At 41.9% G+C, this 24,093-nt stretch overlaps 2 protein-coding genes across 2 annotated transcripts; both read left to right on the top strand.

Moving 5' to 3' along the window:
- Window positions 1–15,161: 15,161 nt before the first annotated feature.
- On the top strand, window positions 15,162–18,939 carry LOC118411103. The gene is made up of 7 exons (XM_035813136.1): window positions 15,162–15,475; window positions 15,654–15,814; window positions 16,071–16,160; window positions 16,391–16,937; window positions 17,496–17,646; window positions 17,896–18,113; window positions 18,733–18,939. Exons 1-7 carry the CDS (start codon window positions 15,203–15,205, stop codon window positions 18,937–18,939), a joined length of 1,647 nt encoding a protein of 548 aa, XP_035669029.1. The 5' UTR covers window positions 15,162–15,202.
- A 241-nt stretch (window positions 18,940–19,180) lies between these two features.
- On the top strand, window positions 19,181–23,852 carry LOC118412635 (polycystin-2-like). The gene is made up of 6 exons (XM_035815627.1): window positions 19,181–19,300; window positions 20,687–21,168; window positions 21,328–21,488; window positions 21,592–21,846; window positions 21,992–22,139; window positions 22,479–23,852. The coding sequence occupies exons 1-6, from the start codon at window positions 19,212–19,214 to the stop codon at window positions 22,640–22,642; spliced, it is 1,299 nt and encodes a 432-aa protein (XP_035671520.1). The 5' UTR covers window positions 19,181–19,211; the 3' UTR covers window positions 22,643–23,852.
- Window positions 23,853–24,093: the final 241 nt, after the last annotated feature.

The raw sequence follows: 24,093 nt of genomic DNA, 5'->3' as shown, positions 1-24,093 counted from the left end.
AGGTTTGTGAATTACAGGAATTTAGATTTCTTACAACACAATCTTGAAATATTTTCCTGCACAATAGTTTGGGAAACTCCTCAGTTACCTTAATCAGGAACCCTGATTATACTATACTAGTCATTATCGCAACACCAACTTTTTTTTACCAGAAAATCATTTCGTGGTTATAATATTTTTTGACTTGGAAATTTATGCATTAAAAATAATACAGGTCAATATGGCCTAATCGCAGTATACTGATAGTATCTTTTTGCGTCTTGTTTTGCATACTATTACACAACTTGCCTTTCAGGTGGATTTAGGAGAAATGAAGCTCGTCATGGGTACCATCATTCAGGGTCGTCTTAGTCATGAGTACCAATGGGTGACTTCGTACAAACTCCAATACAGTACAGATCGGATTACTTGGATATATGCCGACAGCGATGGCTCAGATATGGTATGTCAAAAATCAAAATATGCGAAATGCGTATTTTTACGTCTAGTTGAAGCAAAGTACAACTTTATCACAAGCATTGATTTGTCTGAGCGGGTTGTGATCTGCACTTTAGACAAACAGACGGTCGAACTGAATGTACGGAGACTAAACTAGTCATCGCTAGTGAAGTAGATTTAGAGCTGAATAGAATATATCATACAGGAAAACAGAAATTCACCCATCGAAATTAAACGTTTACTTTTCAGGTCTTTCCAGGCAACAGTTACATGAGTCTCCCTGTAACAAACTTACTGAACAACCCAGTTGATGCCCGTTATGTGCGTTTTGTTGTCCAGTCATGGCATAATCAGATCTCCATGAGGGTGGAAATTGTTGGCTGTAACACCAGTAAGTTTGAAACGTGTATTTTTAATAGCATTAGGTGAATTGTTAAACCATTCTTTTCCATAATGGAAATGTGGAATGGAAGCATTTAAGGAGAAAGATTTTATCACATATGGTACAAACAAATCCATTACGTAGCATTTTTGGAAACCTCATTAACCAAATACTTCCCCCAAGAATCATTTTATTGTAAAAATTGATCTATTCGTGTAAGGGAACCCAGAAAGCTATAGAAAATAAAAACTAAGTTTCCTCGCACAATATAAACAGCCGTATGATTGGAAATTTGGTGCGTAAGAGATATTAAAAGGTGCTTCACTAATACAGACTTAGATTAAGACCTGTCAGAAAGTGGACTTAATTCAAAACTATTGTCATTCGGAAAGAGCACTTTATTGCTAATGGATACATCTGTTTGATTCCTCAGCTGCAGTCGCCCCAGTCTGTCCTCAACCACTTGGAATGGAATCCGGTGCCATACCTGATGGCAGCATCACCGCATCCTCGTCCTTGATTAATAGTGTTGGCCGTAGTGCTGGTCAGGAGGCTTACCGTGGGCGGTTAAACGGAAGAGACGCCTGGACAGCAAATCACAACTATATCGGACAGTGGTTGCAGGTAGTCAGACTTCATAAACAATCCTGTTCTGTATATTGTATCCCTGTTGAAGATGTGACAATTGTCTGTTAATACGCTCATTAGGTTTGTGAATCACATGGATTTAGGCTTTTTTACAACTCAAACTTGAAAAGCTTTATTTGCATGAAGTTATAAAAAATTCACAGATACCTTAATCAGGGACTTTGATCGGACTAGAATCAAGGGTTTATGACCCGCACCGAGGTGTATATGGTGTCACAACGCCTCGTTCTCTGCTATAACCACCGAATTAAACCACCGAGTGAGCGAAGCAAAAATAATATCCGTCAATATGGTCTAATTTTAGTATACAAACACTCTTCAAGAGATAAAGCTTTACTTCTTGCCTCTTGTTTTCATTTTTATACAACATAAATGAATTTCAGGTGGATTTGGGAGAAATGAAGCGCGTCATGGGCACCATCATTCAGGGTCGGCTTTTCAACCAACAGTGGGTGACGTCATACAAACTCCAGTACTGTTCAGATCGGATTACTTGGACGACATATGCTGGCAGCAATGGCTCAGATATGGTATGTCAAAAATCATAATATGCGATTAAGCAAGTACCACGTAGTCATATAAAGCATTTGTCATTATATATTGTATATCAAGCGGATTTGATTCATGATCCATGATTTGTGCTGTAGACATACAGAATGTAAGATGATTATCTGGTGAGCGCTAGTCAACTACATTAGAGCTGAATAGAATATACCGTACAGAAAACAGAAATTTACTCATCAAAATTAACGAATACTTTGTAGGTCTTTCCGGGGAACAGTGACATGAGCCTCCCTGTAACGAACCTACTGGACAACCCGGTTGATGCCCGTTATGTGCGTTTTGTGGTTCAGTCCTGGAATAATCACATCTCAATGAGGGCGGAGATTGTTGGCTGTAACACCAGTAAGTTTTGACCTGGATGTATATTTCTAATAGCTTTTTCTGATGTTTAAAACCATTATTTTCCATTGTCAAAGAGGAATGGAAACATTCAAGGATAAAAATGTCATCACATACGGTTAAAACAGGTCCACTACCTAGCATTATCGGAAACATCATTAGAAAAATGGATTTCTTTCCCAAGAACCATCGTATTCAGTTATTTATGAATATAATAACTAAACCTAGAGTTGCTGTAGAAGGTAGAAACTAAGTTTGCCCGTACACAATATTATCAGCAGTAAATCCGTCGGAAAATAGCACTCTCTTCTGGAGTTTATGACTCCTTTAAGTCTCTTGACTGATACAGACTTAGATTAAGTATTGTCAAACAGTGTACTTAAAGCTATTGTGTTGAAAGAGCACTATATTAGCCAATGGATACATATACTTAATCCTTCAGCTGCAGTCGCACCAGTCTGTCCTCAACCTCTTGGAATGGAATCCGGTGCCATACCTGATGGCAACATCATTGCATCATCGTCCTTGCTTAATAGTCGTGCTCAAAGTGCTGGTCTCGACCCGTACCAAGGGCGGGTAAATGGACGAACCGCCTGGGCAGCCAACCTCGACTTCATTGGACAATGGTTGCAGGTATAGGCATAAATATTCATAAACTAAATAATTCACATTACATGCTTGTTGCAAAGGTAACTATTTTCTGTATGCACTTATCAGTAACCTTTTCAGTTACCTTTAATAAGGGGAACCTGATTGGACTGCACTATACTTCTTATTGCAACACCACCTTTCGAGCCGAATGAAAAATCATGCCATGTTCATAATATTTTCACGCATTTTCTACATTGACAATATCTAAGAACAAAGTTTGTATGAGGCCTAAGCTCAGCATAAATAGCGTGTCTTTAAGCCTGAAAACCTGCTCCTTTGACTTTATTTGGATCCAAATTTAGCTTAACAATCTCCTCTAACCTCTGACTGCATTATATAACGATAAACAACGATTACTTTTCAGGTGGATTTAGGGGAAATGAAGCGGGTCATGGGCACCGTTATTCAGGGTCGGCTTTTCAATCAACAATGGGTGACGTCATATAAACTCCAGTACAGTACAGATCGGATTACTTGGACAACATATGCCGGCAGTAATGGCTCAGAAATGGTATCTAAGAATTGAAATTATTCTCTTTCTATTTCTACATAAAACAAATATACAACCAAGTGACATAAAGCATAAATTTTTACCTTAACTGTTTGCATATGAGTCTTGACTTTATCTTGCCTTTCTTTCCTATTGCACTATCTAATATTTGTTTTAACTCCTTTTAACTGCTTTTGTAAAAATTCTCATATAAAGATTATCTGTTTACCTTTTAGGTCTTTCCAGGCAACGTCGACATGAGCCTCCCTATCACAAACCTACTGGACAACCCAGTTGATGCCCGTTATGTGCGTTTTGTTATCCAGTCCTGGCATAATCGCATCGCTATGAGGGTGGAGATCGCGGGCTGTAATACCAGTGAGTTTCAAACCGAATGAGTATTTCTAATAGCTTTATTTATGTACATTTTTTAAAATAATCTTTTTTTTTAATCCTCGTGGAATGGAAAAACAATTCAAGGATAAATATTACATGACGTAACGACGGGCACAGATTCAGCAGGTAACATTTTCTGACACATCATCAGGCAAATACATTTCTTTTCCCGAAGATTCATTGCAGTTTGAGAATTCATTGGATTGTTTAACGAAGACTAGAGTTAGTTTTGAACATATAAAAGGTAAACAGTCTTCCCTGCTCCAACTTGTTAACAAGTATGATTATGTATGTATGTATGTATGAGTCTTCCCATAGAATGTAACCAGTCGTATGACTATGACGTTTGCGTGTAAGGGCAGTTAAGTAGCCTCCTTCACCGGCGTCTCTGGGGGCCTTGGCGTATTTTTTTGGGGGGGGGGGGATTTCGCGAAAGGAATATAACCGGGAAGCTTGTACTTCTTCTTCTTCTTCCCGTAATGTCCAGCTGCCGAGTCTTCGGCAATAATTGACATGTTGGGGTCAGAGGTCACCACTAATGCTCTAGGAGGCACTGGATACTTTTAGAATGAAACGGGCCAGGGATGGGGACTGTACAGTTTCTTCGGACAAGTTGTTCCATTCTCGAACAGTCCTGGGGAGGAAGGAGCTGAGTCGGTAGTTGGTGCGACAGGGGATATGTTGCAGCTGTAGGCTGTGACCCCTTCGGCATCTGTTGCTACTAGGTAGAGGCTTCAGTGTTTTGCAGCGCACATGTGCCAGACCATTCAGGATTTTATACAGCATGGCGAGTCTGCTGGTGCGGCGTCGGTCTTGAAGGGAAGGCCACTGAAGTTGTTCCAGCATATCAGAAACACTGGACGTGTTTCTGTGCCTGTTCAGGACAAAACGGGCTGCCCTGCGTTGGATCTTTTCAATTTTGCTAATGTCTCTGTTGGTGTGAGGATCCCAAACGGAGCTGGCGTACTCCACAACTGGTCGGACTAGTGCTTTGTACGCCAGCTCCTTTGTCTTGCTAGAACAAACCCTCAGGTTGCGCCGTAGGAATCCTAATGTTCGATTGGCTTTAGAGTAGGTGTTATCGATGTGCTTGCCCCAGGATAGGTCTGCTTGCAATGTGACTCCAAGGTACTTGGCGGATGGAACTCGTTCAAGGGTGTGGTTATGGAGCTTATAACTGGTGTGGGCATTGGGCGGCTTTCTGGCACGTGTCAAGTTCAGTTGACTGCACTTGTCTGGGTGGAAGGCCATATCCCACTCGCTCTCCCAGTCTTCTAGCTTACCGAGGTCCTCTTGCAGCTTTGAGGAGTCTTCAAGGCAAGTGATCAGCCGGTACACGGCAGTGTCATCAGCGAATAGACGAGAGGGGGAGGAGATCCTCTCCGGCAGGTCGTTGATGTAGGTGAGGAAAAGACACGGTCCCAGCACCGTACCTTGTGGGACGCCCGATCTCACATCCACGTAGCTCGACTGGGCACCATTGACCACCACAGCCTGCTTGCGATCACTGAGAAAGTTCGCTATCCAGCTGTTGGTGCGCCCTCTGATCCCATAGTGGTCTAACTTGTGTACGAGGAGGCTGTGATTCACTCGATCGAACGCTTTTTGAAAGTCCATAATAATGACGTCAGTTGCAACACCGCTCTCCATAGCTGACGAGGCTTCCTCAACAAACTCGAGGAGCTGAGTCTCGCAGGAGTGGTGCTTGCGGAAACCGTGTTGTTGAGTGGACAAGATGTTGTTCGATTCAAGGTGATGCTTGATGGCACTAACAAGGACATGCTCAAGGATTTTGGCAGGGACGCTGGTGAGGGAGATAGGACGGTAGTTGGATGCCTTGTAGTGTTCTCCCTTTTTAAACACTGGAGTCACCAATGCTTCCTTCCAATCCTTGGGTACCTGGCCTGTGTGTAGCGACGACTTATAAATGGTGGTGAGTATGGGGGAGAGTTCTGTGGCCAGCTCTTTCAGCACGCGTGGAGTGATGCCATCTGGGCCTGCTGCTTTGATGGGGTTCAGTCTTGTCAGGAGCTTCTCAATGCCTTTGGTACTGATCGTGATGTTATCCATGGAGGGAAAGTCATTACGAGAGTCAGGCATTGGGCACCGGTCCTTGAATTCTGATGCTGTGTATGTGGCTCCTTCGCTGAACGCAGTGTAGAACTGTTTGTTCAGTAGTTCGGCTTTTTGTTTAGGGTCAATGACAAGCTTTCCATTTGACTTTAGGGCAGGTACGCCAGTGGTGGTGGAGCGCTGGTGCTTCATGTAGGTCCAGAATCTTTTCAGACTAGGTCTGGAGCTCTCTTCTGAGCTGGTGGGAGAGAACAGGTGTTCGGTGTATCTCCAGTAGGAGCGCCGCATCTGTTTCCTGATCTCTCTGTTCAGATTCTTGACTTCCTTCCGCATGTCCAGGCTGCCACTTTTCTTCATCTTCCTGTAGAGTCTGTCACGCTTTCTGATGAGATGATGGATGCCTGAGGTCATCCAGGGAAGGGATTCTTTTCGTCTAGGTTTCTTAGTTGGGATATGTTTGGCCATGCTAACTTTCAATGCCAACTTGAACTTCTGCCACAGTTCTTCTGTTGACATGTGTTCCGAGTCTGTGAAGCTCTGCTGTAGTGTCTCCATGTCCTGCTTCATGACTTCCCAGTTGGCGCGCCCGTAGAGGAGGATGGGACGGTTAGCGTTCTGCAGTACTTCCGGCTTGGTCTTGTACGGACCCCCCCCCTCCAAAAAAAATACTTACGCCAAGGCCCCCAGAGACGCCGGTGAAGGAGACTAGCGGTTGAGTCACTTGACTACTACAAAATGATATTGCAAGTAGTGTGATGAGAACTATTGTAAATTCGAAACAGCATTCCCTTTGCCAAAGATTGCATCTTCATAATTCTTTAGCTGCAGTCGCCCCAGCTTGTCCACACCCACTTGGGATGGAATCTGGTGTCATACCTGACGGCAGCATCACGGCATCTTCGGTCTTACATCACGGTTATTTACCTCACTATGGCCGGTTAAACAGAGGAGGCGGCTGGGTACCCTGGTCTAATACCGTTGGACAATGGCTGCAGGTACTTTATAAATTTAACCCTCGTGTTATATACATCATCTCCCTATTGAAGATCGTTCATCAATACTTTCCTGGCCGAAGTTTCAGAAAATCCTTTGTTCCATAATCAGGGATCAATGATGACGTTTTATTTTGCATTTTATAACGAAAAAACAAACAAATCAACCTTTCAGGTGGATTTAAAGGAGGTAATGCGTGTCTGGGGCACCATCATTCAGGGCCGGCCTTATGCCAACGAATGGGTGACGTCATACAAACTGCAACACAGCAAAGATCTGATCAGTTGGATGACATACACGGGCAGTGATGGCTCAGAAAAGGTATATTAGGCAGTAAAATATTTGTTTTAAATTCTAGTTTAAACAATTTTTTTCTGATTCTTTTAAGTACAGTGGTTTTGAAGTACTAATCTGTTCCATAGCTATTGACGGTGTCAGAATGAATTATACTGGAGATCTAGAGTTGAAAGGTAAGGTTGAGACTACCAGTGTACTATACAGAAGGGTAGAACTTTACACGTTTACCTTCCAGGTCTTTCCAGGCAACTTCGACAGAACATTCCCTGTAACCAACCTACTAGAGAACCCAGTTGATGCCCGCTATGTGCGTTTCCTGCCTCAGACCTGGAATGGAAAGATGGTGATGAGGGTCGAGATTGCAGGCTGCAACAGTAGGTTTCAATGTGGATGGAATTCGCCTAGGCATTTCTAACATCTTTAATATTATTCGACTCTTTATCTCTTTCATCATTCATCGGGCACTTCCTTTTGTTTCAGAAAAATAATTTGTATTCTGATACTTTATGGAGTCGCTTGAACACAGCTAGATGCACAGTCATAAAAAAGTTACTAGTCTTTCCATAGAATATAACCAGCCATGTCACTGATGGCTGGTTATGTCATTTGGTTAGTGCAATTAGATACAGAGCTCATCATTATATATTATAACACACCCACATTGCAATGTGTTGGTATTCTTAATTTGATATGTACTTTGTCTAATGGTTTATCTGGAGTGAAGGTACTAACATATTTGCCGACACCTTTGAAGCTTGAAAGCTGTCTTTAAGGTTACCATACATCTTTTTATTCGGTATCCCTACTCAGAAACCTGTTCGCTCACGAAGCACGTAGAGGGTGGAACTCTGACCTGGGACCTTCCCAAGTTCGTTTCATCGCCCTTCATCTTCGAGGTCAAGGTCAACACCAGCGACAATGGGTACGGCCTTATCTACCTCAACACGACGGAGAATCAGGACGGGTATCGTGTTGTGCTCAGATCTGGACGGTCTCAGATAGTGAGGACTACAAGGGACGCTGGTCGAGACAACGTTGCGAGTTATTATTCAACAGGTAACGTAGTTTGCCAAAGCCTTTTCAATATTATAATAGTAATTTGTATTTTTGTCGTTTTTTGTGTTTGAATTTTTTACATTATATTTCTGAATGTGTAGACATGACATCGGGCGAAGAGTTCCGAAGGTTCTGGATCTGCTGGTCGAAAGGCGGAAGTGTTGGTGTGGGCAGGGCTGGAGAGGTGGAACCCTTCATGAGCTGGACAGATCCTCATCCCATTACTGAACTCAGCAAAATAGGTTACGGAATTTCGAGTGTACCTGGGGAATTTATGTTTAACTGTAGTCAAGGTAAAAACTTCTTTGATGACGTTTCAAATTTTGGTTATTTATAACCTTGGAAGGCCACGACTTTGAATTATGGACATGCATTTTGATTTAACGCACCGGATTTCTTTTTGTTGTACCGCTGAATGTTTTGCAATTTTGTCTTCCGACTGAATGTCACATACTTCTGTATAAAGTAAGGGTGTCTTGAAAATCAACCTATTCTACTGAAATGAGCTACCCAGTTGTCTTGAAATGAAAAGGAAAAAAATAATAAATGGCGTCTTTAACCAACAACATCAACTGATATAAACATTGTAACTAATAATATATTCCCATATGGTGTCATAAGGCAGTTTGTATTAGTATATCATGGTGAGGTTTTATTAGTTTTATAGTTTCAAAGATCTTCGTACATGTCGATTTATTTTTATTTTGTGTACTCTGTAGGAAACTTGAACTAGGCTTTTATTTTAAACTGTCGATTGTAGATATCAAGTTTTTGTCAAGGATTCAAACCATGGGTCATTCCAATATTTGTGTTAGAACATGCAGTTTAAATCAAAGATCCTTGTGATGTTTTAAGTAGTCACTGTGTAAAGCTTAATGAAAGACCATTAATGAATTTAGAATTAATGAATTTAGTCTTCCGTTTCCCTTCAGATGGATTTCCAGGAGTGTGTGTTGACCCACCGACCCAAGCCAACACTACCGGGCCCGTGTGTGACTGTCCCTATCTGCTGGGGGAGAACTGTACCTACCCATGTTCCCCGGGACATCACGTCACTTCCGGTGACATCATAACAAGAAAATGCACGACAGACGGGTCATGGACAGAACCGGATCTTTTCTGTCAAGGTATGAAACAAATCATAAACAAGAAGGAAGTAAGGAGTCAAAGATTTAATATACCTCCGTGAAATATTCAGGCTTAATGTAAATTCCCTAATGCCATTGCCCTAGCCACCGCAGGTGTTAGTGATCCTCCCCTACCTTCTTCTATTAATTAATCCCGCTTATCACCCTCCCATAGGCGTCATGCGTTGTTGACTGTCCCCATTCTAGGTTGACCAGCAGAGCATTGACTTCACCACATTACTTTCAGGAAGAAGGTGCCCGCCTGTAATGCTACTGTAAGAGTACCTTAGTATAGTAATGGGGGTTCCAAATTGCCATGTTTCCTTTGGGACCTCATGAGGTGTGAGGAATGAACAGTCACTTGGGCTTACTGTTGATTTAGTTCTCTGTACATGTATGTACATGTAGGCGGACTAAAACAATAGAAACCATTCTTAAGAACAACACAAAAGTCCAAAAGTCTCTTTATGGTTTCACTAAGCCGATTTACAACTTCAGGTAATCTTTTTCCACAAGGAGTATACACGCCACAAGTATTACATGCCACATGTGTAATGTCAAGAGATACATCTAGATATTCAGTAACGCACAAACTAATTCTTAAACTAACATTGAACAAGTGACATACAAGTGAGAACTTTGAGTCTATTTTTGAATTCCACTGTATTGATATGCTGGTCTTGTATGTTGTGTGTTTTGATCTACAGATATTGATGAGTGCCTCACACAGAACGGCGGCTGTAGCCAGACTTGCACTAACAATGTAGGAAGCTACAACTGTTCCTGCAGTGAAGGGTTTATACTGGACGGAGACAGACACACCTGTACAGGTAAGTAATATGTATCATTTTTAATTTTCCTATGATAGCATTGGAAAATGAAGCGAAGAAACATCGAAAAGCGTACCGTACATCGACATTTTTGTTAGTTTTGTGTATAAATGTGCGAAGGCAACGTGGACTATCTATTAATATCAAAACAACTGGCGACTCAAGACATATCAGTGCAGTAGTGGGACGAGTTTCAAGATAAAAATAGAATTTGAATTGCATTCAAAGATATAGGAAATGAAGGAGATTATGGGAGGGGGGCGTGGATGGAACTTCAGGGGGCATCTTTAGCCGTTGGCGGACAAATAATTATAACGGGTATGACTGTGACATGATAAGCCGTGATGATGTCCTGAAAATAAATACGTTACAAAATGTGAAATAAAGTCCAGCATCTGTGGAAAATGGGATTAAACTAGAACCTTTTATTACTTTGGCATCATATTTTTCCAGTGCTTATCTGTTTTCTGGTCCACAGATTTTGATGAGTGCCTCATCAGAAATGGTGGCTGTGGTCAGGTCTGTAACAACGCTGTAGGATATTACAGTTGTTCGTGTAGGGAAGGGTTCAGCCTGGACAGTTTTTTACATCACTGTAATGGTAAATCTCACTTGTTTATTTTCTTTTATTTCGAACGTTTTGTATTTGGAGGGAATGTGATCAGAGCACCTGGTTGTATACTGCCAGTTCTTGAGTTTCTGAGTCTCTTTGCAGAAAACAAGTTAAGTAAGAGTAAATTGATTATTGTATACTTCTATTTGTCTTTCTTTGCAGATGTTGACGAGTGTTCTACTAAGAATGGCGGCTGTAGCCAGTTCTGCACCAACACTGTAGGAAGCTACAACTGTTCCTGTAGTGAAGGGTTCGTGATGGGCTGGGACGGACATAGCTGCATTGGTACGTCATGTACCGTCTTAATATTTTTCTGTTGGACGCTTTTGAGTGTTGTCTGTTTATGATATGGAACCGGCCTACTACGTGAGCTTGGTTGATTTCATTTAGTTTATACGTTCACCTTTTCTCCAAGGGCAACTTCATCAGTTCGAATGTATCTAACTTTCAATGATTAACTTCAAATCCAAAAGTGAACATTGAACCCAGCGCAGAATCTAGAAGAAATAAAAGGGGTAGTAAAGACTTAGATGCCTAACGCCAGGGCACTTACATACTCATCCTCCTCACAGAACTTTCTACAACAACATCAACTACAACACAACAGCTTACATCACCTACCACCTCCCCTGCTCAACCAAACAACTGGATACTGACCCGACAACAGACCAGCACAGCTCGTCTGATGGACACTTCCACCATGTCCACTACAGACGTGATGCCTACAAGTTCAACAACAACCGTCAAAACGACAACGCCATTCGTCTTCGGAGGTAAACAGAACGCACACGCGTTTAAACGGTGAAATTAGCTGTGCGATATAGAAAAGAAAATATTTGATTGATAGCTTATTTAATGTTATAGAGAGCAGGAAACATTTCATCTTAACAATATTGTGAAATCACCTTTTGTAAAACAGCCATTCTTCAAATGGTTTCAAAATTTTACTACAGGCATGGATGGGGACTCATCTGATTATATGGATGACGATGCTTCCATCATGTCGCCTATGACCACACTCCCCACCCTGCCGCCCAGTACAGCCGAGCCGACACCTCCACCTCCAGTTTTCACCACCACTCAAGAATCATCAACCCAGGCGCACTTTCTGATAGAGGTAATACTACATAATTTGTCCTGAATTCATCATATATTTGTTACCAATGTATGTAGCTTAATTATATTCTTCTGCGTGTTGTATACTTCCGTAATTGTTTAGACCAAGTGAGTACTGGCGTTATTCTCGAAGAAATGTTCTTATAAGTGGTGTGCCAATTCCTTAAACTACAGGAGGAGATCCCTGTCCTTATCAAGACTCTTAATGAGAAGGTGAACCACTTCAGTGGTACCCTAGAGGATCGAAAGGAACTTCTACAAGGTTCTCTTTTTCTTTCTTAGATACGAACGTCTTAATGCTTAACGGGACTTTGTAGTCACAAGTAAATAAACTACTAGGACGTTTCTTATGCTCATAAGATGGGCCATTGACTACATGCAGCCTGCATCTACAACTAATGCATCAAAAGTTTAAAAAACAATGAAAAGACGACAACGAGGTTGAAAAAACTAAAATCATTCATTTCACACCCTTCATGCTTCAAGCTATTATCAATAATCTATTGTGTTACCATCATCCACTACGTCTTTAGTTATATATATCTGACTTCCGTACCAATTATACAGAAGTGACTGACTCTACGTCGTCGGTTCTTCGAGCTCAAGACAAAAGCAGAAAGACCGTTGCTATGGAGACGACCATTGACCTTTCCTCTGGTGTAACAGATGAGTTAAAGAAACTGATAGACGTCAGGGCTACAGACAAATCACCTGTAGAACAGCTAATAACAGAACTAAATGAGGAAAGAACGCCTGAAATCTCGGGTAGGTGCCCTGTTGATTGCTATGTATCTAAATGTATTCCTAATTGCCGGGAAATTCTAGGTAAAACATATTCATTGTCAGAAGCAGACGATGTTCAGGTATCAATATTAAGAAAGACGGACCCGTATAATAGACACATTATTAAAAAAAAATATTCAGATAACGTAATATTCTATCAAAGAGCATTTGGCTGAAAGAACTTGTCCCACAATATAGGTTATGAGCGAAACGAGAGATCTACTGGAGCTACTGGATGCGGCAGCAGACAAGCTGTTGGAAGAGACACCACCGGAAGTTGAAAGTACGTACATCCGGTCAGACGGTGTGCTGACGGCCGTGAAAAAGAGTGTCCCGGATGTCGGTACCGTTCCTATCAGTGATGACGTCGGCTCCATCGTGTTCACAAAGGAGGACAGCTTTCCGAAGGATTCCACCATGAAGGCATGCAAATTCTTATTGACCTAAGTCGTTCTATATTATGTCATTATACACCTACATTCAATTCTTCTGATATGTAACTATAACAATCATTGTCACGGTTTGTAGGTGGTAAAAGAGCGATGTTTCAATTTCGTATGAAAATTGTGGTTAGCAAAAGTTAACGGCCTTTAATTCTATGCCTCTCTCAGGTTGTGGCATTTGTTGAGGATCCATTTGTGTGGAGTGTGGAGAAAACTAAGGTGACCTCATCGGTAGTCATGGTAACAATCACCAAAGAGAAGGATCTTCCTGATGCATCAAGCGGGCAGCCAAACATCACCGTTGTCGTCAAACAGAGAGTGCAGTTTAGGACCACAGGAGAACAGTATCATGACACCCTGTCGACATCATACAGGCAGAACCTTGATGATGCAGGTAGATCCTTCCCCCTGACCAAGGTTCCCAGCCGTGACACCAACATGAAGCATCACGCCATGTACATCGCCGATGGAGGCCAGGTGCCCCTGCTCAGGTTCTCAGTCGATGATGTCGACACGGAGCTGCAGGTGTACTTCCGGTTTCACGACTTCCCAACTGAGGAAGAATACGACTACACAACAACCGTCAAACCTCCCGAAGTCACTGACTATGGCGGTTTTGATATGCCGTTTGGTCTCGTTTACTCCAATTTCAGTACATCATTTGTTCCGGAGATCAGCATGGAGCGCGGATGGCTCATGGTTGGAGTGAAGAGAAAAGGTCGACAGAACCTGATCACTACTATCGAATTTCTCTAATTGAAGTTCTTTATCTACATGGTTTCAGATGTTAACTATTAGTAATGTAATATAAGTTTAAAACATCATGACAAACTTCAGTACAGTATGATAAATGATAAGTTTCTTCCAATGTGTCAGCCGAGGTTTAATTGCAGGTAACAAACGGGACGTACAAATTATGTAGAACTGTATATCATGCATGTGTCTACTCTAAGTTAAGATTTTTCTCTGGATTCCAACTTATTGGTTTGAATTCTTTTTCTGTGACAGTGAATGAACATATAAGTCCCTCATAAATTAACACTTATGTTTGGTTGTGAATCAGGTGGAGATCAATCCCATGGTGGTTTTAGACGGCTCCTGGCGTCAGCGGTCCTTCGGACCCTGCCCCCCGCAGGTCGTGACGTCATCCCTGCAGGTTTCACGAGAACCAGACGTGGGACAACCGCCGCTGCCAGGTTTTACTGACTTACCGATATGATAGTATAATATTGCTCGTTTAACTGGTTGATGTAGACAATCAAAGGTGACGTACGTGATTGCCAGTAGAGCTTATTTTTTAATGAATTTCATTTTCGGCAACTGGTACTTTGAGATTTGAGAGTTTGTTAAAATTGATACCGCTTTTTGCTTCATCTCTCTTTTGCTAGCAAAGACATAGCATTTGCTTTCATTTTCATTATCATACTCAATTAGAAGTACTGGATTTTGCCTTTACAGTTTAAAAAAAGCTGTTGCTTTTCTGACCACCACTATGTAATATCTGCACCGCAGGTTGGCATTGAAACGAATGAGACCACCACTCGGTGCACGTGTGACATGGCACCAAATAGCGATGGGAAAAGCTCCAGGGTGATTCTGGCAGCGTCTTTTCTGGCACTCCCTAATTTCGTGAACTTCGACAAGTTTTATAACAACACTCAAAAGTTGTCCACTAATGCGACCGTATACGGAACGATCTTAGCATTGTGGATGATCTTTTTGATATCCCAACTATTGATATTACAGTCAAACATCAGGGTACGTAAAATTGCTTATGTGACTGTTGTTCAAAACAGATATTCTAAACGTATTTAGCAATGTTTACGATACCTAGTACGTTGAACGCTGGTACTTTACACTGCTCCAACCAATCACATCACTCTCAGGTGCATGCAATGGAACCATAAGCTGTTTGTATCAGGTATCAATTTTAACTTTATAGAAATTCAATATTTAGTCATCCATGCCTTTTCAGAGCCACATCGCTCTACAAACCGCAGTGGCCGACAGCATTGCTCTTGGACAAGCAGCAAAGCTCGCCAAAGCAAACTCCAACATGGCCATTGTTCCCAAAGTCTCCACAATCCCATCGGATGTTCCCGGTGCGGACTACGTCTACGTCGTGTCCGTCCGTACGGGAACCCAGCCTGATGCCGGCACGGCGTCTGTGGTCGGGCTGATGATCACAGGGTCAGAGGGCAGGACAGCCATGGTCACTCTCAACCCTGCAGGCCTGGTGAGATGTGTTGGTTTACATTTGTGCGTCTCTAAACACGTAAGATAAAGACTCGGCGCTGTAATTTGCAGCTAAAACAAGGTATCATAAAGTAATGCAGACTTTGCCATGGAGAGAAGAAGCACAACTGAAAATGATCAAGAAAACTACAATTCCCCCTGTTTGTATCTGTGTTAAGATCCTAGCCAGAGGAGGTGACACGTACCACATCATGACGACACCGGCCTCAATCGGCGAGCTTCAGTCTGTACAGGTCTGGCACGACAGCTCCGGGAAGGGCGCCATGGAGTCACTCTTCATAGACAACGTCAAGGTCTGGGACGTACAGACATCACAAGGGTGGGTACTGGGTCAACTTTTGGCTATTTGATTTCTATCCATAGTTTAAGGCTGTGGCTTCAGAACAAATTGTATTCTACACGATATAGAAGCGGGTTTTCACTGACTTTTTTAAATTAATTTTGTAATGCTGAGTAGGTTGTACTTACAGACTGAGCATCTCCTGCTCCTTACACATTTGACAATAGAAGCAAAATCGATGGCTCGTGAAACAAATGGTCGGTCGTTATTTTTGGGTTGTGTCTTTTTTGCACAGATTCAGTTTCCCTTGTTACTCCTGGCTGTCCTCTCGTAAAGGAGACGGTAGGACAATAAGGACCTTGCAGGCAGCTGATGGAGAAAAGCGGTAAGTTTTTTTTACGGCAGTTCCCTTCACTTAAACTAGTAATTAAGTAATCTGAACTTGTGATTCATCGGCTTTGAATTGAAAGTGACAGTCAATGCAAACGATGAAGAAACACAACTTGAAACTTGAAGGTTAATTACGCGCAAGAAAAGTATATAACATGTTATAGAAGCAATTCTCCCCGTCTTGGGATTCTTGACCATGGACAAATGTCGTTATATTTACCTTAGCATGTCCGAGTATACCCTGCCGACGTTTCTGTACCTTCTGTACGACGACCATCTGCTCCTGTCAGCCGTGTGTAACTCCGGCGTGAGACACTTCAGCCGGGCGCAGCGCCTGGTTTGCTGCCTGGCTCAGACCACCCTGTGGATGGTGGGCAGCGCCATGTGGTACGGGGTCAAACTGGGTGCACACGATGTCATTTTGTTCGACGCTGGAGTCATCACTCTCCGTCTATCGGAACTGATTGGTACTGCAGCTACATCCTTCACAGTGTTCCTGCCAGTTTACGTCATCCTCGTGCCGATGTTTCGCAAGCAGCCTGCGTTGGAGGATCAGATTCCTCCTGGAGTGATGAAAAAGCCGACATCTCAAACGACCCGCCGGTTTCCTTACAAGACGGTGGCGTGGATCCTCGCCATCCTGACGTCTGTCTGCAGCAGCTTCTTCGTCATCGTGTACAGTCTGCAGTTTGGAGCTGAGAGAAGCCAGGCCTGGCTAAAGGAATTCGTCCTGGCATTCTTATTCTCTACGTTTCTGCTGGAGCCTGTTCAGGTTAGCATGCATTCAGACCGGGGGTGCGGCCGGTAGGGGTGGGGGTGGTATAGGGTTTGAGGCCTGTGCCAACTTTGATGTCGCATACCGCCTGAAGGGCTTATGCTAAAGTAACCAAAATTTAAGAAAATTAGTTGGCAACAGATTGAGAAAGGTTGCAAAGTTTTCCGTTTTTTCTTGTTTTGCTATGCAACAGGTTTTTGACATGTATTTTGGACAAAAATCACTAAATGTCGGATCTATCAATCAATTGTACATGATTTCGGCTACTTGATGGCATTGATACAATGTTATTAAATGAAGTATATCTTTCGAAAATAGATATGAATGAATTATACTAATTTAATGACTTTATCGGCTAAAATCCAAGATGGCAAAACCAGAAGACGGCACGCAGCTTGATGCTGCAGGTAGACTCTAGAGCATCCCTATATAGAACTTATTATCCCTTAAAATTCGTAAGTACTTTTTAACAATAAACATTCCAATAAACGTTTTTAGTTTTTGTCGATGTATTTTATGATTGTTTGTGACTTAACCGCTGTACGTACTTTGCAGATTTTTCTGACTGCTTACACAAAGGCGGTCATCATCGGACCTATTGTGTGGTCTGTGACCGCTTGTGCTCGGGGAGTTTTGGGGAAGGATTTATCGGACACAGGGCGTTGTCCAATCGGTGTCCTTAAGAAAAAGAGCAGAGAATATACAGGTTTGTCTTCAAAAGTTTCACGTGTAAGACTATAGTAGACTGCCACTACCCTAGTCCTAGTCAATAAGCGGCTTTGTATTTTTTCACTATCAGAGCATGGGGTATAACATTTTTTTTTGTATGATTTATTCAAAAGAAGAACAATTAACTAGATAGAACAACATCTTCAACGTTCTTTTGGCAAAATTGAGCCTTTATCTAAAGTATTTATACAGCTAACGTCATTGGTGTTCTGTATTTCTGATTCAGTTCCCGCTCGGAGGGTTTTACCACCGGTCCCGAGGAAGACCGACCATGACCCGAACTGGACCGAAAGGATGACAACAGGTAGAAACATCCTGGTGCTCCTGGTGTTTCTGCTCATCTTCACTGGAAATGCCTTCTACATCGGGATTCTGGGCTTCGACAGACACGTCTACCATATCAGGACCTCTCTGGAGAACAGCCTGCTATCCGAGTATGAGGAGGTACGGTTGCAAAAACTGCTGTTCTCAAGCTGGCAGGCTAAACAGCAATCCGGGCGATAACAGAGTGGTAGAAATGTTTAGAAAATTGAGCGCCAAATGGCGTTCATTTTACACTATTTTGGTAAGTTATGGTTGGTTGGTCGGTTGGTTGGTTGGTTTGTCGGCCGTTGGCATAACTGTTAAATCACCGTTATGCATTACACACCTGTGAGTAGCCGGCGATGATGACCTCTTTGACCATGATGGGCAATGACCCTAATTGACGCAGCCGCAGAAGGCTCAAAATGAGTATTTTAGCCTATTTTCGACTTGTAACAAGAAAATGTAAGAAACATTTCATATTGGTGTAGGTTGACCGGTGGGATATCTTGCGCTGGTCAGAAAGTTTAAAAATTAGACTTTTAGAAACTTGAGAAAGCGGGCTGCTGTGTGGGGTGAGTTCTTATGACCTGGAATGTTCACGGATGAGATTATGACACCCTGAACTTGCTAACTTTTTCAATATCGCCTATGCAGATTTCTATTAGTGGTAACTGCTCTGATCTTTGCAATCATTGACTATCCCAACAACTAGTCATTTATCAAGTTTATATGTCATGATTTAACACTATCTTCTCAGGTCGCCACAGTAGACGACGCCTGGGAGTGGTTGTCGTCTGAACTGATCCCGTCTCTCCACCCAGAGCGGGGGTACAGCGGGCAGAAGCTCAGCTGGCTGGACAAACAGTTTCCGGCTGGAACAAACGCGTTCCGGATCGGTCCTGTTCGCCTGGAGAGAATCACCAAACATCCAGGTAAAAAGTGTCTTTGGTCCAATGTGGATTAGTTATTCCTCAATCACAGTGAGCAGTTGAGCTTGTCTCAACCATAAAGTTTCTGACTTAGGGAGAGGAGATGCTGTTAATGTTACATATAAACCGAAACCTCTCAGTGGCCTTAGCGTCAAAGCTTGATGTGACCTTCTGGTCATCTGGTGACCATTGAGTAAAAATGTGTTGAATTGGTCAACAGAGTCTTTATCGGAATGTTCATTCAATTGCAGAGGACCCAATAGATATAGACCTCGAAACTAGTCAGCAAAAACTCTATCCTGAGTTGATGATGAATCTACTGAATGGAGCTCTCGGCCGACAGAATGGAAAGAACTGTTCGAACAGCGACGCTGTATTTATTGTCAACGAAGTCAGGTACAATGAATAAATTCCTTTTGTATTGCATGCATTGGTCGAATATCAAACGTATTTGATGCTGATGAATTGTTGGCAAGTTTTATGTACGTATCCAGAGAAAATGAGCTCAACGTCCTCTATCAATTTGTTTCATTTAGTATCAACTCTCATAATTCCAGCGAATGCTATAATACCGCCACATGACAAAAAATGCATAAATCTAAAGTGATGTTCCAATTGAGCATCAGTAGTACATTTTAGATATTTAGGTGTTCAAGACAGTCTTGAGAAGGCCTCTATAACAAATGTTTTTTTAATGTGGCGCTATTATAGTTCCCGTTGAAATTATGAGAGTTGATATAATATATCAACCTCTTAATTTTCGTTTATAGGTATTTGCAATCAAAAATCTTTTTATATACGAGGGCGGTTCAAAAATGAATGCCACTGGTTTTATTACGGGCTCATTTTTTCATCGGATGAGTTCAAATTTGGCACAAATGTACAAGACTATATCCTCTTGAGATTGAGATATCTCGATTTGAGGTTTAGATCTTTATGAGCAACAGAGATGACTTTAAGATGACCACGATCTTAAGCTTGTCAGGAGATCAGTTCCTCTAGAATTACCATTTTAAAACTATTGTAGTAAGCTGAAATTTTACCTGTATAATAACAAATGTCTCTATAGATTACATGCTAAATTTCATGTTTGAACTTTTAATGGTTCATCTTTTACAGCCACTAGAACAGAGCGAGTTGCTATATTACAGACAGTTTGATTAATAGCCAAATATGTGATTTGTTGAATAAAGGTTTTTGTAGACTGTTTTCCATTAACCAACAGATGCGAAACATTGCACAATTATTAACTGTTTCAAGACCAAGAAGTGTGTTAAGTTTGATTTTTCTCAGTTGATACGAAAGTCGGTTATAGAAACTTTAAGCAGCCCACCCGTAATCCACCGCTAATTACGACCCTAACGACCTTACTTCACACCAGGAACGAACAAATAATAAATTGTTGTATTTAAAAGATGAAAATAGGCATGTGGCTTATAGAGAAATGCAACTTGACACATGTGCAATTTTAGTTTCTTACAATAGCTACAAGTGATTCAGGGACATTACCAATCGCACGTTAATTGACCCTCTAATTTCTTCCGACTGGATAACAAGGGTGTGGTCATCTTGAACTCAACTCAGTCAGTCATAAAAATCTTAACAACAAATTGAGATGTCTCAATCTCAAGAGGATATATTTTTGTACCTTTGTGCCAAACTTCAACTCATTCGATGAAAAAATGAGCCTGTTATAGAACCAGTGGCATTACTTTTTGAATCGCCCTCGTACCTTCCCTTTTCCTTTTTTTGCTAGAAAATTGTCGTTATTGTTTATTACAGAAACGGGAGTTCGTCGTGCTTGACCACGGTGGACCTGTCACGAGGTGCTGGTCAGGCTGCTGCAGTGATAGACTTCCTAAAACAGACCGACTGGATCCTGATGGTTTCAGACACTCTCATGCTCCGGGCCAACTTCTACCACCCTGACGTCAAGCTGTTCAGTAGCGTGGTGTTCAGGCTGCAGTACCTCCCAGGGGGCGCTGCTGAACTCCAGCCCAGTATCCAGTCTTTCCGGTTGTTCCAGTACCAGACAGCAGACGACTATGTCCAGATGCTTTTCCACATCTTGTTCGTCCTTTTCTACATCTACAACATCCTCAATGAGATTTGGAACATACGGAAGAGCGGTCGTGCGTACTTCACCAGTTTCTGGAACGTCTTGATCCTGTGCAACATTGGTTTGTCGACAGCCGTCATTGTTACCTTCGCACTTCGATACATCCAGGCAGCTGCTGCACTGCGTGATATACAACAAGCAAAAGGTATCTGCTGACAAACTATCTACATGTTGCCTACATTTGGGGGAAAGCAGAAACCCTTTTTGCATATGTAAAAACATCCTTTTCACCCATCGGTTTAGAGATTGTCGAGATACAGCCAAACATTTTTACAATAACGTTTTCACACATGGATTTTTACAGGGGTGTTCGGCATCAATGAGTTCGTAGACATCAGTACCGCTGGCCAATGGGACGCTACCTTCAAGGAGGTCCTGTCCTTCTCCATCTTCATCAGTACCTTCTGCATCCTGCGGGTTCTCAACTTCTCCAGGGGCGTGGCTACCGTCTACGCTCTGCCTCGCGTACGTAGAATTCATCGTGAACATTTCTACCCAAAATGTTAACGTTTTGTCCATTCTGTTGATCCAATGATTTTTAAAACAATTTTTTTTTCGTTTACACTAGCTGATATACGGCGAAGCCTTCGGGTTTGCTGTGTACATGCTGGTTATCATAGTGGCCTACGGCATCAGCGGGAATTTGATCTTCGGCAAAAACATGGAGACCTTCTCCGGCTTTAAGAAAACGTCGTACGTGCTGTTTGAGATGGGCTTGGGGAGGCCGTTCGTCGGAGTCTTTGCGGACGATATGAAGGCAGTAGATCGTGTCATGGGACCTCTGTACTATTCTACATTCGTCATGGTCTTCGTCTTTTACCTGGTCAGACAATAATCAAATCCGTCTTAGAGAAATATTTATAATGATTTGTTATCACCAACCATTCCGAGTTCGAGTTTGCATGATAAGTGCAACAGCTTCAACAACACCATGTAGCCTAAATATCCCTGTCTATGTTCTCCTATAGATGAATCTCGGAGTGGGGATGCTCTGTAACTGGCTGAGCTACTGTCAGACGTCAGACGACATCGGCGTGGACACGGCGATGGGAGATTACTTCTGGAACTCCTTCAGGAGTCTTCTGGGCATGCGTCATGAACCCCAGGACTTTGACGGTAATATCAGAGCTACCATTGTCTAACAGTTTTGTTAGCTCCTAGCAATTAATATTTTTGTAAACGTTTTCCCAAAGACAGCAAGACCTATTAGATCGCAGGAAGTCATCTTGTGATTCCAGCAGGTTTATAGCTATGAAATATTCGAAAATTGCCATGAAATATTCGAATATTGCCATGAAATATTCCAACAATTGCTGGCAAATATTCCAACAATTGTTATCAAATAACCAAATGATTTAGAAAGAAACTTTAATCATTAACAAATATTTCAGAGTGTTCTGCATTACAAAAAGAAAAGCTATACTAAAATTCATTGCGTTCTTGCCGTTTCTGAAGTTGAAGCACCACTTCCGGACCACTTTATGGAAGAGACCCTCCAGCGGACTGAAACGGTACTGCAGGAAGTGGACAGGGTGACTGACGTGATTCACAAGTTTGAGTGCAAGAATCGTCAGCTGATTCCACTGTGTGACGTTCAGCCAAGTACTTCGCAAGCTTGAAGTTTCACAAATGACCACAAGCTCGACACAATTAAATTACTGTACGAAAGTACGATTTTATCAAGTGAGATTATAGCTAGCTAAATTTAAAAAAAAATTATAGTTCAATTTTGAACATGAAGAGTTGCAATATGATGAATGGATAACAGATGTGTCGCATGATAGTTTTACAATAAACTGTTCACTTACTATATAGTTACATTGACTTAAGCGTCTTGTAAATTCGTACCAGTTCTATATTATACATAGTAATACGGAAATTAATGATATATAATCAAGAGTGGATCACTTTGTATCAGCTTGAATACACACACGGCACAATAAGGCTGCACACTGTTCTCATGTAGTTTAGAAAGGTTATGTTTCCCTGTACGTAGTTTACGTGTCAGCTACTCTTTAGCTTTTTATATATTCGTTATTCCCATTATTATATTTCTGAGATTAACAATGTGTGATGACCGTGTGAACATTCAACTATGTAAATATTGTAGTTGTCATTATATTTTAGGTTGAATTATGTTTGGTATCTGTCTTGGTATTCAATAGTCTATGGATAACAAAGGGGGATTGATGTTCTAAATCAACGACAATGTCCTCTGCATCTTACAGCGATACGATGTGATATCCTTATATGTGTGGCAGTAATAAAATCGTCATATAATTGCGTGTGTACAATTAGCGATATCGATGAAAATAGTGTAATTGTCATTACAGTCGAGTTTACCCTATTCTTGGTACAAATCTTGATCCTGTTTCACGACTTAATCGTTTACAAACTAACTTAAGGTCAAATGTGAAATGTTTGACACAAATGTCTTTTGCAGACGAATTTCCCCATTCCTATATTTCGTACCATGTTTGGTACCGACTCTTATCGTTGTCGTAACTTGACTCATAACATCATAGTGTACAAACTAGAATCAAAAGTGTCAATAAGATCTTGCGTTACATTAATAATGGCAATATAATGGATACTTTGGATACTGTACATAGTCGCTATCTATGGGTGATATGCATGATTCTTTAACAATAATCTTTTATCCTCGCATCCATCATTCAAGCCACTGTGGTCTAAGCAAATATCATAATAAAGATGAAATGACATTCTAGTCAATATCACTCCGTAATCGACAAATCATTCAGTCAAATGTCCTGCTATTGTTGCGCCCCGAACCGTGCCTTGCCCCAAACTGTGCCTAGGCACGGTTTGGGGCAGTCCCCGCGTGCCTCAAACCGTGCCTGGGGCAAAAGCACGGTTCGGGACACGCGGGGACTGCCCCGTATCGTGCCCAATCACGCACAGTTCTGGGCACACAGGGGACCTTGTCCCATACTGTGCTTTGGGGCGGAGCTTAGTGTTTTTAGGGGTCTGTCCAACGTGCTTTTTTTCCTGCAGCCCCGCTATCTTTGTTTTTCGGCGCGCTGTGATGAAGAAGAATCAACGTAGTTCA

This window comes from Branchiostoma floridae, chromosome 3, assembly GCF_000003815.2.
Source record: "Branchiostoma floridae strain S238N-H82 chromosome 3, Bfl_VNyyK, whole genome shotgun sequence".
Taxonomy (NCBI): Eukaryota; Metazoa; Chordata; class Leptocardii; order Amphioxiformes; family Branchiostomatidae; genus Branchiostoma; species Branchiostoma floridae.
The sequence above is the reverse complement of the archived record's forward strand: the minus strand, read 5'-3'. Positions and strand labels throughout refer to the sequence as shown.

Coding starts and splice junctions, on each gene's coding strand:
- LOC118412635 (XM_035815627.1), top strand. CDS start 19,212: ATGATGAATCTACTGAATGGAGCTCTCGGCCGACAGAATGGAAAGAAC. Junction 21,489..21,591: donor CCGTCTACGCTCTGCCTCGC/GTACGTAGAATT, acceptor CGTTTACACTAG/CTGATATACGGCGAAGCCTT. Junction 21,847..21,991: donor TGGTCTTCGTCTTTTACCTG/GTCAGACAATAA, acceptor GTTCTCCTATAG/ATGAATCTCGGAGTGGGGAT.
- LOC118411103 (XM_035813136.1), top strand. CDS start 15,203: ATGCCTTTTCAGAGCCACATCGCTCTACAAACCGCAGTGGCCGACAGC. Junction 15,815..16,070: donor GACGTACAGACATCACAAGG/GTGGGTACTGGG, acceptor TTTTTTGCACAG/ATTCAGTTTCCCTTGTTACT. Junction 16,161..16,390: donor GCAGCTGATGGAGAAAAGCG/GTAAGTTTTTTT, acceptor TATTTACCTTAG/CATGTCCGAGTATACCCTGC.